The sequence below is a fragment of the Prunus avium genome, chromosome 1, assembly GCF_965620075.1.
Source record: "Prunus avium chromosome 1, drPruAviu1.hap1.1, whole genome shotgun sequence".
NCBI classification, from domain to species: domain Eukaryota; kingdom Viridiplantae; phylum Streptophyta; class Magnoliopsida; order Rosales; family Rosaceae; genus Prunus; species Prunus avium.
The window spans coordinates 57,326,979-57,345,356 of NC_142284.1; the positions used below are offsets into that span (position 1 = coordinate 57,326,979).

Consider the following 18,378-nt stretch of genomic DNA (forward strand, 5'->3'; position numbering starts at 1 on the left):
CACATGGAGTTTGGTTTTTAAAAAAACGTGTATTTTACTATACTTTTGAGAATTGTACAAAAATTGAAAGCATATCTTCGGCCGACTAGGGTTTCAATATGTGTACACTATTATTATAGTTGAATAACCAAACAGGGGCTGCTAATTCTCAGAGAAACTGACCCTTTAAACTTATATAAACTAGTTACACCCTCAGGTATACAGTTCATCTAGTTTGGGTCTTGAGTTGGTCTTACACAACTAACAAAAAGAAAAAAGAACAAAGACCAATAACTGCTAAAATATGAATACGGGTTTTCAATATGTTCAGATACTTTATTCTTCTCCATAAGGAGGTATATATATGGGTTTACAGAGTGCTTTACAAGGAATAAGATACAATCAGGGATTAGGAAAGTATCTCCTAATTATACACAGATTTGTCAACTAAATGGAATGGGAAAGTAAATCCCTTAATTAATCAAGGAAATAATTCTCCTTGATTAATTAGGAGACTCACGTCAACACTCCTCCTCAAGTTGGTGCATATACGTCACCAATACCCAACTTGGTAAGTGAGTCATAAAACACTCTGCTACAAACAGCTTTGGTTAAGATATCAGCTAATTGATCTTCTGATTTTACGAATGGTAGGCGGATGATCTTCTTCTCAATTTTTTCTTTGATAAAATGTCTATCCACCTCAACATGTTTGGTTCGATCATGTTGAACTGGATTATGGGCAATATCAATCGCTGACTTGTTGTCACAATGCAACTCCATTGGCTTTCCTGGCTTGAAACCCAGTTCTGTCAAGAGTCTTCTGATCCATAGCAATTCACAAACTCCATGAGCCATTCCTCGATACTCTGCTTCTGCACTAGACCGAGAAACCACATTTTGTTTTTTACTCCGCCAAGTGACTAGATTACCTCCCACGAAGGTGAAGTAGCCTGAAGTAGAGCGTCTGTCAGTAATGGATCCAGCCCAATCAGCATCTGTATATCCCACAACTTCAAGATCTCTATTTTTTGAGAACATTAATCCTTTTCCAGGGGCTAACTTTAAATACCTTAAGATTCGATCAACTGCATTCCTATGAGACACACTGGGTGAATGCATAAACTGACTAACCACACTCACAGCATATGCAATATCTGGTCTTGTGTGGGCTAAATATATTAACCTTCCAACAAGGCGTTGGTACTGTTCCTTATTGGTTGGTTCTTGATTCATACCTTCACACAACTTGTGATTCATCTCGATTGGTGTGTCAGCAGGCTTACATCCAAGCAATCTTGTTTCAGCAAGTAGATCCAATACATATTTCCTCTGTGACAGAAATATACCATTTGCGGACCTTGCTACTTCAATTCCAAGAAAGTACTTCAGATCACCTAAATCCTTCATCTCAAATTCCTGAGACAAATACTTATGTAGTTTCAATTGCTCTCCTGGGTCGTTTCCAGTCACAACTATGTCATCAACATAAACAATCAGTACGGTAAGTTTCTTTCCATCACGCTTCAGGAACAAAGTGTGATCCGCATTACTCTGTGTATATCCAAAAAACTTCATGGATTTAGTGAATCTATCAAACCATGCCCTGGGAGACTGCTTTAACCCATACAATGACTTTTTGAGCTTGCAAACTTGATTCCCTTTGTCACGAGTGAAGTTACATCCTGGTGGTAAGTCCATATATACTTCTTCTTCCAGGTCTCCATGTAAGAATGCATTCTTTACATCAAACTGATGTAATGGCCAATCGAGATTTGCTGCTAGAGACAGGAGGATTCTGATAGTTTTGATCTTGGCTACTGGGGCAAAGGTTTCTTGGTAGTCTATCCCATATCTCTGTGTGTATCCCTTTGCCACCAATCTAGCTTTATATCTTTCAACAGATCCATCTGCCTTGAGTTTCACAGTATATATCCATCTGCATCCCACTGTCTTCTTTCCATGAGGTAATGGCACGAGTTCCCATGTGCCATTCTTCTGGAGAGCTCGCATTTCTTCATTCATGACTTCTTTCCATTTTTGATCTTCTAGTGCTTCAGTTACACTGTTGGGAACAGGTATTTCGGCTAACTGCTTCATAAAGTGTACCAGTGACTCAGATAATCTGGTGAGAGATACATAATTGTTGATGAGATATTTCCCCTTTGCATTAATATCTGCTTCGTAGTGTACTGGGGGTTTACCACGATTCTTCCTTTTTGGAATCTGATATGTAGGCTCTGCGCCTTCTGAAATGCAATCAGTTATTTCATTAATGTTATCAGTTTCAGGTAGAGAAGTTACCTGAATGACGTCCTCAGCAGATGATTGGTGTGGTACTGGAGCTGAAGAATTTTCCGGAGCAGGCATAAACTCTTCAATTCTCTCCTCCTGAGTGTGATGGCTGGGATCGGACTGAAGCGGAACAATTTCAGCAAAAACTAGGGGGAGCGACCGGTCGTGAGGGTCAGGCGACCGGTCGTTTTCAGGCAGAGTCGGGATCGTGCGTTGCGACGTGCGTGGCGACCGGTCGTGAGAAGAATGCGACCGGTCGCTTTCAGGCAGAGTCGTTATCGTGGGGGGTGACCGGTCGTGAGATACCTGCGACCGGTCGCTTTCAGGCAGAGGCGTTTGCGACCGGTCGTTTGCAGCTGGCGACCGGTCATTTTCGTCGGGCGACCGGTCGCTATAGATCGACGACCGGTCGTTCTGAGTCTGGAACGAATCTGGAAAAAAAGCTGGAGTAAAAAATTCAGAAATGTGAGAAGGATCCTCCTGTGCATCCGAAAAATAGCTCTCCTGTTCCCGGAATGAAACATCCATGGAAGTATACACTTTCTGACTTAGCGGATGATAACACCGGTAACCTTTCTGATGAGGTGCATACCCAATGAACACACACTTGTCGGCACGGGGATCTAATTTGCTGCGTTGGTGATCATGTAAGTGGACAAAGACCACACAACCAAATATGCGGGGTTCCAGGTTTTGGGTGGGAGGTATTTGGCTATGGTATTGGAGTGTTTGAAGGGGGGTTCGGAATTGGAGGATACTAGAGGGAATCCGATTGATAAGGTAAACCGCAGAGAGGACGGCTTCGCCCCAAAAAGACCGAGGCATATTTGCACCAAAGAGGGATGCACGAACTACTTCCAGTAAGTGTCTATTCTTTCGTTCAGCCACACCATTCTGTTGAGGAGTGGACGGGCATGAGCGTTGATGGATGATACCGTGAGCTTGGAAGAACTCATTAAGATCATGGTTGAGAAATTCCCCGCCATTGTCAGACCGAAGAACCTGAATTCGGGTATGAAATTGTGTCTCCACCATGTGATAAAACTGTTGAAACTTGGAACTGACTTCCCCTTTAGTTTTGAGAAGGGAAACCCAGGTCATGCGTGTGCAATCATCAATGAACGTGACAAACCATCTAGCTCCCCCGGGAGTGGTAATTTTAGAATGGCCCCAAACATCAGAATGAACAAGGGAAAAATGAATTAAACTTTTATTGGAACTTAAGGAAAAGGGAACACAATGGCTCTTGGCCAGTTCACAAATGTCACACTTAAAACTAGAACTCTCTAAATATGAAAATAATGAAGGAAATAGCTTCTGTAAATATCCAAACGAAGCATGTCCAAGACGGCGATGCCATAACCATACTTCGGAAGTTTTCTTCTCAACACTCGTCCCCCCAATTTTGTAAGCTTGACTGAGGCTGGCTTCACTGTCAGATGCCAGGTCCAAATAATAGAGTTTGCCCCTCCTAGTACCACAACCAATCGTCTTGCTGCTGAGAATGTCCTGAAAAACACAATGAGTAGGCCAAAAGGTTACAGTGCAATTCAAAGCCGTAGTAATTTGGGCAACAGACAAGAGATTATGATGTAAGGATGGAATAATCAACACAGAATCCAAAGTGAGGGAATCCGAGAGAGAGAGGGAACCCTCCCCAATCACCGGGGAGGGGGTACCATTGGCATTAGACACCACCGATTGAGAAGGCGATGTATGAGAAATAATTTGTCCCGGATCAAAGGTCATGTGATCAGTGGCTCCGGTGTCAATGACCCATGTGTGTTTCTTTGAGGAACTATGCAAAACATAACCTTGGGTACCTGATGTGGCTACAGAGGCAGAGGCAGGAGCCGGTGCAGGTGGAGCAGCAGGACTTATAGGATCCGTGACGGAAGATGTGTGAAGGGAGGTGCTCTTATTCCTGCGAGGAGCTTTGGAGTGGTCCCACCAATCCGGGTACCCAATTAGTTCATAACAGCGAGCACGATTATGTTTGCTCCCACCACAATGAGTGCATTTGGTTTCCGGACGAGAGCTTGTGGTCTGAGTCTGAGAAGCGCCACCGGTAGAGGGTGGAGGGCCCCTCGGACGTTGAGTGGCCAGAACCGCAGTGTCTGGAGTACTGGCCATGGTCAGTCGTTGTTGAGCTTCGCGACGTACATATGCAAAAGTTTGGTCAAGGTCCAATTTGGGGTCTTTGCGCAGGATCTCCCCCCGGACTTGATCAAACTGAGGATCGAGCCCGGCAAGGAAAAGGTGAACACGAAGACGATCCAGTTCAGTCTGGCGCTCAGTGATGTCGGCGCCACAGTGCATGCGATTCGGGGTGCGATGATCAATCTCCTGAAAGATGGTCTGCAGTTGGCTGTAGTATTTGTGGACGGGAGCACCATTCTGTTTAATGGTGAACGCCCGTTTGTTGAGATCAAATAGAAAAGTTTCATCCCCCCCATCAAAGTAGGTTTTCTTCACGGTATCCCAGATTTCTTTGGCGGTACTAAAACGGATGAACCGACCCATCAAGTCTGGAGACATGGAGTCGATGAGCCACCCTTTGACCCGAAAGTTCGCCGTACACCATTGGTTGTAAGTGGAGGAGGACTTAGGGGGCTGCGGAGTGTCGCCGGTGAGGTACCCCAATTTTTCGTGACTAGCAATACGTAACTCCATGACCTGAGACCATAAGGCATAATTGGTCTCTGTCAAGGTGATGCCGGTAGGAAACGGAGCGTTGTCACTCTGAATAGTAACAATTTGGGGGGATGAGGAAGTGGATTCGGTGGTTTGGGAAACGATATCCATGGCAGCGGAAGGAAAATGGGTAGGGTGTCGGGGTAGTGTTTAGGGTTTCGGGATACAGGATTCAGGATTCAGAGTGTGTTTAGGGTTTCGGGGGTGTGTTTAGGGTTTCGGGATTCAGGATTCAGAGTTTCAGGATTCAGGGTTTCGGGATTCGGGATTCAGGATTCAGGGATTCAGGATACGAGGATACGGGTTCGTGGTTCAAGGAATTCGATACGAGGGATTCGGGTTTCGAGAAATTCAATACGAGGATTTAGAGACAACCTAGGATCGATTGCTCTGATACCATGCTAAAATATGAATACGGGTTTTCAATATGTTCAGATACTTTATTCTTCTCCATAAGGAGGTATATATATGGGTTTACAGAGTGCTTTACAAGGAATAAGATACAATCAGGGATTAGGAAAGTATCTCCTAATTATACACAGATTTGTCAACTAAATGGAATGGGAAAGTAAATCCCTTAATTAATCAAGGAAATAATTCTCCTTGATTAATTAGGAGACTCACGTCAACAATAACCACCTTTCATTGTACTATTTCAATTATGTTAGTTTGTTTTAGAAAAATATTGTTGTATGTGACAATAGTACTATGTCAGCATGTAACATCACGTGACATACCGATAATTTATAAAAGTCTTATTTATGTACATGACCCCTATGTTTTCAAACTTGTCTCAGATTACCACATGAGCTTTGAAACGTCTCAAAATACCCCCCACACTTTTAAAAACGGTCTCACGTTACCCATTCCGTCAGTATTATAGACATTCCGTTACGTGCTTTGGGCCCAACTTCGTTTTAATCCTTAACATTGGAGAATAAGGGTTTTTTCAGCTTCAGAAAAGGGGAAAGGGGGTATTTGGGTGAGAAGGGGAAATTTGGTTTTGCTAGCAATTTCAGGTTTAATTTATGTCATAAGAAGGAAGGAAGAAGAAGTTTGCAGAGCTGCTTGAAGATTGGGAGCTTGAGTATGGGCCTCAAAGGTTTAAATACAAAGAGTTATATATGGCAACAAAAGGGTTTAGGGAGAAGGAGCTTTTGGGAAGTAGGGGATTTGGTAAGGTCTATAAAGGCATATTACCTTACTCCAAAACTGAGATTGCAGTGAAGAGGGTCTCACATGAATCAAGACAGGGGATGAAGGAGTTTGTTGCAGAAATTATTAGCATTGGCAGACTTCGTCACCTAAGTTTAGTACCACTGTTGGGATATTGCAGAAGAAAAGGGGAGCTGCTCTTGGTCTATGACTGCATGCCTAATGGAAGCCTGGACAAATACCTATACGACCAACCAGTGGTCACTCTCAATTAAAATACCTATACAACCAACCAGTGGTCACTCCAAATTTCCTCTTTCCCCTTTTCTGAAGCTGAAAAAACCCTTATTCTCCAATGTTAAGGATTAAAACGAAGTGGGGCCCAAAGCCTGTAACGGAACGTTTATAATACTGACGAAATGGGTAACGTGAGACCGTTTTTAAAAGTGTGGGGGGTAGTTTTAGATGTTTCAAAGCCCAAGTGTTAATCTGAGACAAGTTTGGGGCATGTACATCAATAAGCCTTTATAAAAATAATATTACCATGCGATGTTTTATTATTGCACATTATAATACCATGTGGTTTATAAATGATACACAAAGATTAAAGGGTGAGGAAAAAACAGGCATCAACCCCACCATTTGCACAAAGATATGATTTGATTTCTAACAGAAGTTCCAGATTAGTTATACAAACAAGAAGAGTAAAATGATGCCGTTACAGGGGCAATAATGAAGCCACTTCAGCTCATCTTTTTGGGTAAAGCCAAAAAAGCTAATGGCCAAGAATGCTCATTGGCAGCCACTAATTTTTAAACATTCAAAAAATGCCAAAATTTTATATAAAAAAATTTGTTATTTCAGATAATATAAATTAGGCTTTTTATCACAAATAATCTTTCATATTTACAAAATTATCACGAATCATCCTTCACTCACCCTTCTTGTTGCTACCCATGAAGTTGGAAACCGCATCAGAGCAGACCAGTACAGTACAAAAATTAAACATTTGAAAACCTATTGAACCGTTGGTAGTAACATTGGGCGCAAAAACATATAAACAACTTGCAAGTTGGAGAATTAAAAACATTGGGAGAATAAACTCTGACCGAAGAAAACTGGATTAGGAACATTTTAAAAACAATTGGACCGTTGGTTTTAACATGGTAAAACGGTCAAATTAGTAAAATAAAAAGAAAGACAAAAAAACAAAATAATGTTACCCTCGTGAAATTTGTTATAAAAACCAAAGCTGGCATGGCAGTGAGGATTATTACTTCACCAAGCATTTTTCAGTCTTGCCACTAGCTTTCAAGCGCTGCTTAGATCATATTTCCTGGTTGTTTGGTCAAGAATCATATACTTCTCTGCTGTGCCATTTGGATTTCATATTGTCCTTTCGTTTTTCTACCACCTTTCAGTTTCTGACTCCAACATTACATCAATGGTGTTGAAGTGAGTCTCCTAATTAATCGCAAATGGCTGAAGCACTCGTTTCCGTAGTCCTAGAACAGTTGGCTTCCCTCACTCGTAAACAGATAGAAGAAGAAGTGAGGCTGGTCGTGAATGTTGACAGAGAAGTTGAAAATCTCATCTTCCATTTCAATGCTATTCAAGCTGTGCTCCAGGATGCAGAGGAGAGGCAGGTGAAGGAGAAGAGCGTCAGAACCTGGCTGCAGAATCTGGAGGATGTGTCGTACGACATAAACGACGTCTTGGATGAGTGGAACACTGAAATTCTCAAGCACCAAATTGAGAAAGAAGAAGAGAAAGAAGGTAAAAATGTTGCCCTTACAAAAAGAAAGGTATGCTTCCTCATTCCTTCCCCCAGCGTTTGTTTTGGTTCAATTGGTAAGGTAATTATGCGTCGTGACATTGCTGTGAGAATAAAGGAAATAAATGAAAAGTTAACTGAGATAGCCATTTTAAGAAATAATTATAACTTTCAGAACACAATTAGAGCCACTGAGAAACTTGAACGGGTTGAAACTTCTTCTTTTGTCCAAGTGTCTAGTATAATTGGTCGTGAAGAGGAGAAAAATAGATTGATGAGCATGTTGTTAAGTGAGAGTAGTCAACAAGGGGGGAGTCCATTTGTTGTGATCCCCATTGTGGGGATGGGAGGATTAGGAAAAACTGCCTTTGCCCAATTAGTCTTTCATGATGAAAATATAAAAACTCATTTTGACACTAGAATATGGGTTTGTGTGTCAGACCCTTTTGAAGAGATCAAGATTGCCAAAGCCATTGTTGCAAAGCTAAACAATGGTGATAATCGAATTAATTCAACTAGTTTGCAACCTTTGTTGGAATGTATACATGAATATATTAGTGGTAAAAAGTTTTTCCTTGTTCTAGATGATGTGTGGAATCCAACCATTAGTAATTGGGAACCATTAATGGGAGCTTTACAAAATAGTGCTATAGGCAGTAGAATATTGGTAACCACGCGAAAAGAGACGGTTGCAACTAGAGGTGTCAAACGGGCTGTGCCGGGCCGGCCCGTCCCATTTAAACTCGTGCTTTTAACATTTTCGTGCCGTGCCGGGCCGGCCCAGTTAACTTAGCGGGCCGTGCCGTGCCAGCCCATTTAGTAAAATCATAAATCCCAGCCCGGCCAAAAGCCCATGTCCAAATTGAAACGGACCGGGCCGAGCTCGTGCCGTGCCCGTGCTCGTGCTCGTGCCATACTCGGGCCCAAGAACCAACCCATTTAATTTGAATTTTTTTTTTCCCTTGATTTTTTTTCCACTACATAATTCATATTATAAACATAAAAAATATAATTAGAAGCAAGGAATGATGAATTATTTAAAAACATTAATCAATCAAACATCTAAACAATATGAAAGTTTGGAGGGCAAAAAAATAGCCTCATTAAAACCTTGCCTTAAAAAACCCCCAAAGGAGGAAAATCCGATCAAGGAAAAAGAGTACCATTGCCCTCCCAAATTACACAAAATGGAAAACAAAATTAATCTAGGACACCAATGCAGTCAATCAAATACTTGTCCAAAATTAATCTCAACTAACTTTCTTCATTAAGGGAACTTGTGCTGTCATCTTCAAAATATGAGAGATCTTCATCTACAAAACTTTGAGTTCGAAAATCAGCATCTTCCCAATCCTTAAAACACATAAGTGCCTCGCATATTTGAGGAGTAAGCCTCGTCCTCTTTTCGTCCAGCACACGACCACCTGCACTAAAAGCAGACTCCGAAGCTACTGTGGACACCGGAGTTGCTAGTACATCACGTGCCATAATGGAAAGCACAGGAAAGTTCTTTTCATGTGCTTTCCACCAATCCAAAATATTGAAATTATTTCTTTCTTCCTCAGTCATAAATTCAACAAATGCAGTATCCAAATACTTAAAAACTTCAGTACAAGAACTCATTACACTCTTTTGTTTTCCTTTGCTAGCAAGCATACCAAAAACAGCTGCACTACTAGATGAAGATGAACCAAATAAATGAACAGTTGGAGCAATTTGTGTAGCTATTGTACCATTTGCAGTTTTACAAGTCAAAGTATGCTTGCAATAAATACACATAGCCTTTGGAAGAATAGTCCCATCATCAAGTTTTTGGTCACAAACTTTAAAATGTTTCCAAACTTCAGAAGTTTTTTTTCTTTTTTTAACCTCAGTTTGATCAATGTTTTCTTCTTGAGTGTTTGATTCAAGAGACATCACAACATGCATAGGTTGCTCCACATCATTAGAGGTTAAGTTATTTTCATGATTAGGCATGTCATCAGGATTAAGATGTTCAAAATTATTATCATAATGCTCACCAAAATCAATATAATCTTGAGGATCCATTAACCAGAAAAATTAAATAAATACCTCCCTTTGTGATTACAGAATCTCCAGAAAAAATCTCAAATACCTCGAGGATCCATTTCAGCTTTCTGTCAAAATATATTCTCAATGGGGTTAATGTGTTGAGCTTTTTGTACAGAGTCTGTTAATTATATTAAGAAAAGAATGGTTGAAAATCCAAACCAGATACTTACCATTCAATTAGAACCCAGAAGGTAGAATCTGCAAAACCCACACCAAAAAATCAAAAAATTTAGACTGTTGTTTTGATAAATAATTAAAAATAAAAATAAAAACAAGATCAAACCCTACAATCAATGTTTCTCACAAATTTTGAGCAACCAAACATAGAAACTATATGTTAAAGCTCTTACCTTGCAAATCCAACTCTGTAGAATTAGAGAATTGGTTCTTGCTGATCAACAGAAATTGACACACAAGAAAGAATTCGAGCCTACATCAATACAGCAGAACAAAATGAGTAGGCGACACTTCATCACACTTTGAGATAACTACACTTCTTAGCTTAAGCTCCAATTTTCACAGATTATAACTAAGACATAGGTAAACAACTTTGATGTAAGGAACGAAGCCAATAGATCAGAGGAAGGCCACATGCAAGAGTGAATAAGGGCACACTAAAGCGAAACCAGCAAACAGAATGAAAGTGAAGACTACTCTCACCTTGAACACGATTTAAGGTAGATAGAAATCTCCGTTTGCTTTGAAATTTGGATATGTTGTAGATATCAACCTCAGAAACAATTGTTATGAAGGAATAGAGATGCAAATCGCAACAGAAACTCGCATGCAAAGAGACATCCGTGCTTAACACAGAGTATCAGACAGAGATGAGTTGTTCGTACTCCAACTGGGGTTTGAGGTGTTTATATTTCTCCGATTGGGCTAATTTTCCGATATGTTCTACTCAGGAGGCAGATGAACAGGTTTGAGGAAGGAAATATTTCATTTTGAGCTGAGGAGCTATGGGTTTCGAAGCAGTCAACAAGACTGACGTGAAGGAGAGCTGGAGCTCTCAGCCTTGAAGAGAATAATGGGGAAGCTTGTGTTGTGTCAATAAACAGACTTGGGAACTATAAAAGGTAGGCATGGGAGTTATAAAACTTGACCAGCCAGGAGACTACTGAAAATATGTGCGTGGGGAGGAAACCACGCATGGTTTGTTATTGAAAAGTACTTCACGCATGGTTTGTTTACTGAAAAGTACTTCACGCATGGCCTCACGCATGGTTTGTTATTCCAACTTTTTTTTTTTCTTAAAAAAATGCAATAGAGGCTTGAAGCGGGCTCGTGTCGTGCTTGAAGCGGGCTCGGGCCAAGTCCATTTAATTTCGGGCCACGGGCCGGCCCGGTCCATTGGACCTTTTTTTAAATCCCAGCCCGATCCAAGCTTTCGTACCGTGCCGAGCACGGCCCACTAATATTCGTGCTCGTGCCGTGCCGTGCCTCATTTAAACGGGCTGGGCTCGTGCCGTGTTGGGCCGGCCCGTCCCGTTTGACACCTCTACTCCAGATAACCAACGACTCCAGATTTGTATGCACTTGAAAGCCATTCAGTATTTCTTCATCCTCAGCTCTCTCCGGATCTCCAACAAAGTGCCCAAAATGTAGAGTCAAATGAAGGAGGTTCTTCTTCTTCCCCAACTCTGCATTTTTAGCCTCACTCCCATCTTTCGCTGACTTCAAGTTATGTATCCAAAGGCTCCCTTGAAGCTGCTCCAAGTTTCCCAAATCCCCTAACTTGAAAATTCCTTCATCATCCTCGCCACCGTCTGGAAGACACAACCAATCTAAGATTTGCAGATTTCTTAATCTTCCAATCTCTTTTGGTACTTTTATATCACCGCACTCCCAAATATAAAGATGCTTTAAGTTAACCAACTTTCTTAAGCTCACCGGTAGTTCTCTGAGTCCCCTGCACCAAATGAGAAGTACTTTTCAGTAAACAAACCATGCGTGAAGTACTTTTCAATAACAAACCATGCGTGGTTTCCTCCCCACGCACATATTTTCAGTAGTCTCCTGGCTGGTCAAGTTTTATAACTCCCATGCCTACCTTTTATAGTTCCCAAGTCTGTTTATTGACACAACACAAGCTTCCCCATTATTCTCTTCAAGGCTGAGAGCTCCAGCTCTCCTTCACGTCAGTCTTGTTGACTGCTTCGAAACCCATATCTCCTCAGCTCAAAATGAAATATTTCCTTCCTCAAACTTGTTCATCTGCCTCCTGAGTAGAACATATCGGAAAATTAGCCCAATCGGAGAAATATAAACACCTCAAACCCCAGTTGGAGTACGAACATCTCATCTCTGTCTGATACTCTGTGTTAAGCACGGATGTCTCTTTGCATGCGAGTTTCTGTTGCGATTTGCATCTCTATTCCTTCATAACAATTGTTTCTGAGGTTGATATCTACAACATATCCAAATTTCAAAGCAAACGGAGATTTCTATCTACCTTAAATCGTGTTCAAGGTGAGAGTAGTCTTCACTTTCATTCTGTTTGCTGGTTTCGCTTTAGTGTGCCCTTATTCACTCTTGCATGTGGCCTTCCTCTGATCTATTGGCTTCGTTCCTTACATCAAAGTTGTTTACCTATGTCTTAGTTATAATCTGTGAAAATTGGAGCTTAAGCTAAGAAGTGTAGTTATCTCAAAGTGTGATGAAGTGTCGCCTACTCATTTTGTTCTGATGTATTCTTTTCTTAATATATATTAACAGACTCTGTACAAAAAGCTCAACACATTAACCCCATTGAGAATATATTTTGACAGAAAGCTGAAATGGATCCTCGAGGTATTTGAGATTTTTTCTGGAGATTCTGTAATCACAAAGGGAGGTATTTATTTAATTTTTCTGGTTAATGGATCCTCAAGATTATATTGATTTTGGTGAGCATTATGATAATAATTTTGAACATCTTAATCCTGATGACATGCCTAATCATGAAAATAACTTAACCTCTAATGATGTGGAGCAACCTATGCATGTTGTGATGTCTCTTGAATCAAACACTCAAGAAGAAAACATTGATCAAACTGAGGTTAAAAAAAGAAAAAAAACTTCTGAAGTTTGGAAACATTTTAAAGTTTGTGACCAAAAACTTGATGATGGGACTATTCTTCCAAAGGCTATGTGTATTTATTGCAAACATACTTTGACTTGTAAAACTGCAAATGGTACAATAGCTACACAAACTGCTCCAACTGTTCATTTATTTGGTTCATCTTCATCTAGTAGTGCAGCTGTTTTTGGTATGCTTGCTAGCAAAGGAAAACAAAAGAGTGTAATGAGTTCTTATACTGAAGTTTTTAAGTATTTGGATACTGCATTTGTTGAATTTATGACTGAGGAAGAAAGAAATAATTTCAATATTTTGGATTGGTGGAAAGCACATGAAAAGAACTTTCCTGTGCTTTCCATTATGGCACGTGATGTACTAGCAACTCCGGTGTCCACAGTAGCTTCGGAGTCTGCTTTTAGTGCAGGTGGTCGTGTGCTGGACGAAAAGAGGACGAGGCTTACTCCTCAAATATGCGAGGCACTTATGTGTTTTAAGGATTGGGAAGATGCTGATTTTCGAACTCAAAGTTTTGTAGATGAAGATCTCTCATATTTTGAAGATGACAGCACAAGTTCCCTTAATGAAGAAAGTTAGTTGAGATTAATTTTGGACAAGTATTTGATTGACTGCATTGGTGTCCTAGATTAATTTTGTTTTCCATTTTGTGTAATTTGGGAGGGCAATGGTACTCTTTTTCCTTGATCGGATTTTCCTCCTTTGGGGGTTTTTTAAGGCAAGGTTTTAATGAGGCTATTTTTTTGCCCTCCAAACTTTCATATTGTTTAGATGTTTGATTGATTAATGTTTTTAAATAGTTCATCATTCCTTTCTTCTAATTATATTTTTTATGTTTATAATATGAATTATGTAGTGGAAAAAAAATCAAGGGAAAAAAAAAATTCAAATTAAATGGGTTGGTTCTTGGGCCCGAGTATGGCACGAGCACGAGCACGGGCACGGCACGAGCCCGGCCCGGTCCGTTTCAATTTGGACATGGGCTTTGGGCCGGGCTGGGATTTATGATTTTACTAAATGGGCTGGCACGGCACGGCCCGCTAAGTTAACTGGGCCGGCCCGGCACGGCACGAAAATATTAAAAGCACGAGTTTAAATGGGACGTGCCGGCCCGGCACGGCCCGTTTGACACCTCTAATCTGGAGGTACTATAGTACCACCCTGTGTCCCAGTTGGATGATGAGCTGTCATAATTTGAGAAGGCTTGCATTCAATGGGGTTCCATTTTGTGGGGTTTTGGCTCCTCTGGGGAAACTCCCGTCCCTTGAATATTTAGAGATAAGTGTGATGAAGAGTGTGAAAAAGGTGGGAGTTGAATTTTTGGGAATAACAGGCGAAACACCGCAAACATTAATAAAGTCGTTTCCGAAATTGAAAAAACTCCAATTTATGGACATGGAGCAGTGGGAAGAATGGGAAGGAGTAGAAGAAGAGGATTCTAAAATTACAATAATGCCATCTCTTTTGAAGTTAGAAATCAATTACTGCAAGAAGCTGAAAGCACTGCCAAACTTCCTATGGAAGACCCCGCTGCGGGAATTGAGCATCTCGTATTGTTCGATTCTTGCACCACAAGGGTTCGAGACGAGATGTGGAACGGAGTGGGTGAAAAAGGCGTCTCAAGTCCAAAACATCAAAATTAATGACAAGTTTGTGAAAAAGGATTGATGATGAGGTCTGCCTGCCTATCTGATCCACCTCTTGGGCTAAAATGGTAATTTTGAACACCTTCCTTGTAATTCTTTAATTTTATTTGAGTTTCTAGTTGGTACCATCTTCAGATTTACTTATTTTCTTTAAATTAGTAACTGTGATAATTAACTATGATAATTGTTATCAATAAATACAAAGGAGGAATTTAAATTAGCTATTGTTTTAAATTCTTTTCAATTGGTTAACTATATGCTAATTCATTCATTTTATAAAACACAACATATTTTACCAGAATTTGAATTTGAATTATATATCCAGCTTAATTAGTGTGAAATTTCCATAATAAGTTTTGATCATTCCTTTGGAGAGTCAACACAGTCCCTGGGTCTTTCAGGTCCGTCAAACTTGACACATCTGAGCTTTAGAAGAAACGATGCAGTTCTTGGCATGGAATTAGTAGCTTCGGTTGCTGTAATTAACTTGATCAAGATGGAATTGGACAGAGTCAGAGTGTCATGAGATCCATAGAAGACTTGTTCATCTCCAAGGTATCTTTGCCTCAAATTGTACAAATTGAGAATATCAACTTTATTTTTTCCTGTCACAACTATTCGAGTTACATATGTTTAAGGTTCTGTTTTGAAAGTGTAATCACATTCAAATCCAATTGAATCTCTCATTAACTTGACCTTGCAGTGTCTAAAACGACTACCATGTTCGTGGAGACTCTATTAAAGTACTTCAGTTTCTTAATGCACCTTCAAAACATTTCTGCAGGAGCAGCAGATTTGCGAATTGTGCTAGGATCGTTGCATCTGAATTAAGAGGCGCAAGTGGAGTTGATTTGATCAATTTGCTCAAACAAAGAATTGACGTCGCTAAAGCAAAGAAATTAGTTTGCTCAATCAAGAAAAGTGCTAGGGAACGTTCTGAAGAAAAGCCAATGAGCGGATGCATAGGTGCTCCAGCGACATTTTCCAGTCCAGAGGGCACGACTTCATGTTGTTGCAAAGCTGCTCGAGCCACGCCAATGTAGTTTTTGTTTCTAAGTTGCATACTTGATTTTGTAGCTCTTTTTAGTCTTTCCACCCCTGTTTCTCTCTAATTGTGTCTGGTAAGACCGCTACAACAGCGGATAGGATTTTGATACGTAAGTAAATATTGCAAGGTAATATTTTTGGAATTTGGAACCAAACTGGTCTTTCAAGCCTTCTTTATTAAATTAGATTCATGAAATAGTTTTGTCACTCTATTTGTATTCACGGTTTAAAAATCTGAGGTCCTTCGGATTGTGTGCAGAATCAACAGATGCTGTGATAAAGAACACTATCACCACAACCTGCAGTGGCTATGCGAGCCCTCAGCGTGGTCCATCCTTGCCATGAGCAATATGCTTTGAAGGTAGGAATTTCCTTTGCTTTGGATGCTTCTTGTGTGCCTCTTGTGGTGGAATCTGACTCTTTAACAGCAGTTCAAATGGTTAACACTGATGAGGAGTGCTTGCATCAAAAGGGGTTTTGGTGGATGAGATTTATCGCCTAACTGAATTGAGAGACCCCAAACTATTGTTCAGTATGTTGCTCGTAAAGCTAATGGAGATACTCACCGAATTGTTCAGTTTAGTCCTTGTGAAAGTGGACTATCGTTTTGGATGGATGAGGGGGCTCATTGGTTCGTGGATTGCATTCAAGATTTGTCCTTCTCAGCATTCCTTTCCTTGATTTTGTTGTAATTTCTTAGCATGTGTGGTACTCTTTCCTATCCTGAAGTTTTGTCCCATGTGATTTTCTTCGGGAAGGTTTTAACAAGGCCACTTCGTTACATTCTGACTCTGTTATTCTTGATTATTTGAATGAATTATCGTTTGCCTTTAAAAAAAGAATTTCAAGTGATTGGACACCTTTGTGTCCCCATGAAAATAACCAAGAAAAAGGAAAGGTGAATAAAATAACCACCTTTTAATTATCCATTTGAGCCAAACTCCAATAGGCTTTAAAATGTCCATTCTAAACCCAGAAAATTGGCAATGTATTATTTGATTGACACTGGAGGATCCCGTTTTCTCCATCCCTTTCTTGGAGTATGTCAAACTTAACAAACCCTCATTATCAATTGAAGTTAAGTTAAAGCCAATAATTACCCTTAAAAATTTTAAATTATATTAAAATTAAAGAGGCTATCTTGGTAGATTGACACCGGAGGATCCCGTTTTAGCTGTTTTTGTTCTTGTTTTTGTCTTTGCTTTTTTATGTTGATTGTCTAAAAAGAGATACTGGTAACTTTTTGAACTGGGATATACTACTATCCAATAAGGGGTCACTTTTTGAATGATGTGGCCTGGACTTTTATGTGCCCATTGATTACAAGTTTACAACCATGAGCAAGAAGAGCACACTGAGATGGCCAAATGTTATTAATTTACTCATGTTATAATATGTGTAGTTATTTATTTATTTTAAATTTTAGGTCATAACATATCAAATTTGTCATTTACATATAGACCATCATGTGTCTGTATATACGGTCACACCCCAAAATTTCTCCAGAAATGGGTGGTGGTGCTTATGCTAGTAGAAAAAGGAACCTTGCATCATTGCCATACTGTTCAACCGCTCATCAGGGTCCTTGAATTTAGTAGTGGCATGGGCTCATTGGCTGCCAAAATCAGTGCAAACAATTATTTCTCTTTTTAAAAGTTGCGTGGACTTGGCGCCTCTAATTTGGTCATAGCTCCTTCAAAAGTTGTGGCGGAAATCCGTCATTGGCATCGACACTAAAGATAATGATGATGATGATGGAGGATGACTATTTGTCTATAAGCAACTGAATTGAAAGAGGTTTGTTAACACAAAGTGGTTAAAGAGCATTCACAAAATCCTTTTTGTATTTTTATTTTTATTTTTTTAAATTGAAATACTATTCAAATGTCACGCTCAATACAAAAATTATAGGAAGTCTTATATTTAATTAAGCTAATCCTCCTTAATTTGTGAAGAAAACGCTCCAATTTCCTAACAACATTAACAAATGCACAATAAAACCAATGCATGACAATCTCCATATGAGGACACTTTTGCTTCTCCATAACATTTGTCATCAACATTAACAAATGCAGAATAAACCCAAAACGTAAGAGTTTTCCTTTATTTATTTTTTTCTTAACATGATGATGGTGTAGGACTTGATTGCTAAGAGCAGTTCTAGCGGCTCTATCTACTCAGGGAGAGAAAATCCACTCCAGCGGTATAAAATAGCCCAGGCAAAACATGGGCTCCAACAAGCCCTGACAGGCTTGAAGGCAAGAACAGCCCGAACTGTTGCCTGAGGACACTAAAGTTAGCGACGAAATTATTTATAAAAAAATTGAAAAAAATACGAAAAAGTTCATAATATTATTTTATACATTCCTAGCAATTTTTTTATTTATTATTAATCTCATACATATAAATAAAATTAATCCATGTAAATAGTAATTGCCATTGAATTGCCATGACAATAGGTGGAAAAGCAACAAAAAGATTGCTTGGACAGTGAATGCCCTTGCCTTTTGTCATGGCAAATAGGTGGAAGTGCTCTAAATGATTAAAATTACCGAAATTGAAGAGACTAAAGCGGAAAATGGTATTTGGTCTTAGTTAAATGGTGTTCCGCAATTAAAAGATCTGTATTAGGTTATGTT

At 39.8% G+C, this 18,378-nt stretch overlaps 1 protein-coding gene across 1 annotated transcript; it reads left to right on the forward strand.

Annotated features, from left to right (window-relative positions):
* Positions 1 to 7,415: 7,415 nt before the first annotated feature.
* LOC148298070 (uncharacterized) lies at positions 7,416 to 14,756 on the forward strand. The gene is made up of 5 exons (XM_088249655.1): positions 7,416 to 8,642; positions 12,689 to 12,806; positions 13,156 to 13,620; positions 13,710 to 13,716; positions 14,201 to 14,756. Exons 1-5 carry the CDS (start codon positions 7,602 to 7,604, stop codon positions 14,712 to 14,714), a joined length of 2,145 nt encoding a protein of 714 aa, XP_088105781.1. The 5' UTR covers positions 7,416 to 7,601; the 3' UTR covers positions 14,715 to 14,756.
* Positions 14,757 to 18,378: the final 3,622 nt, after the last annotated feature.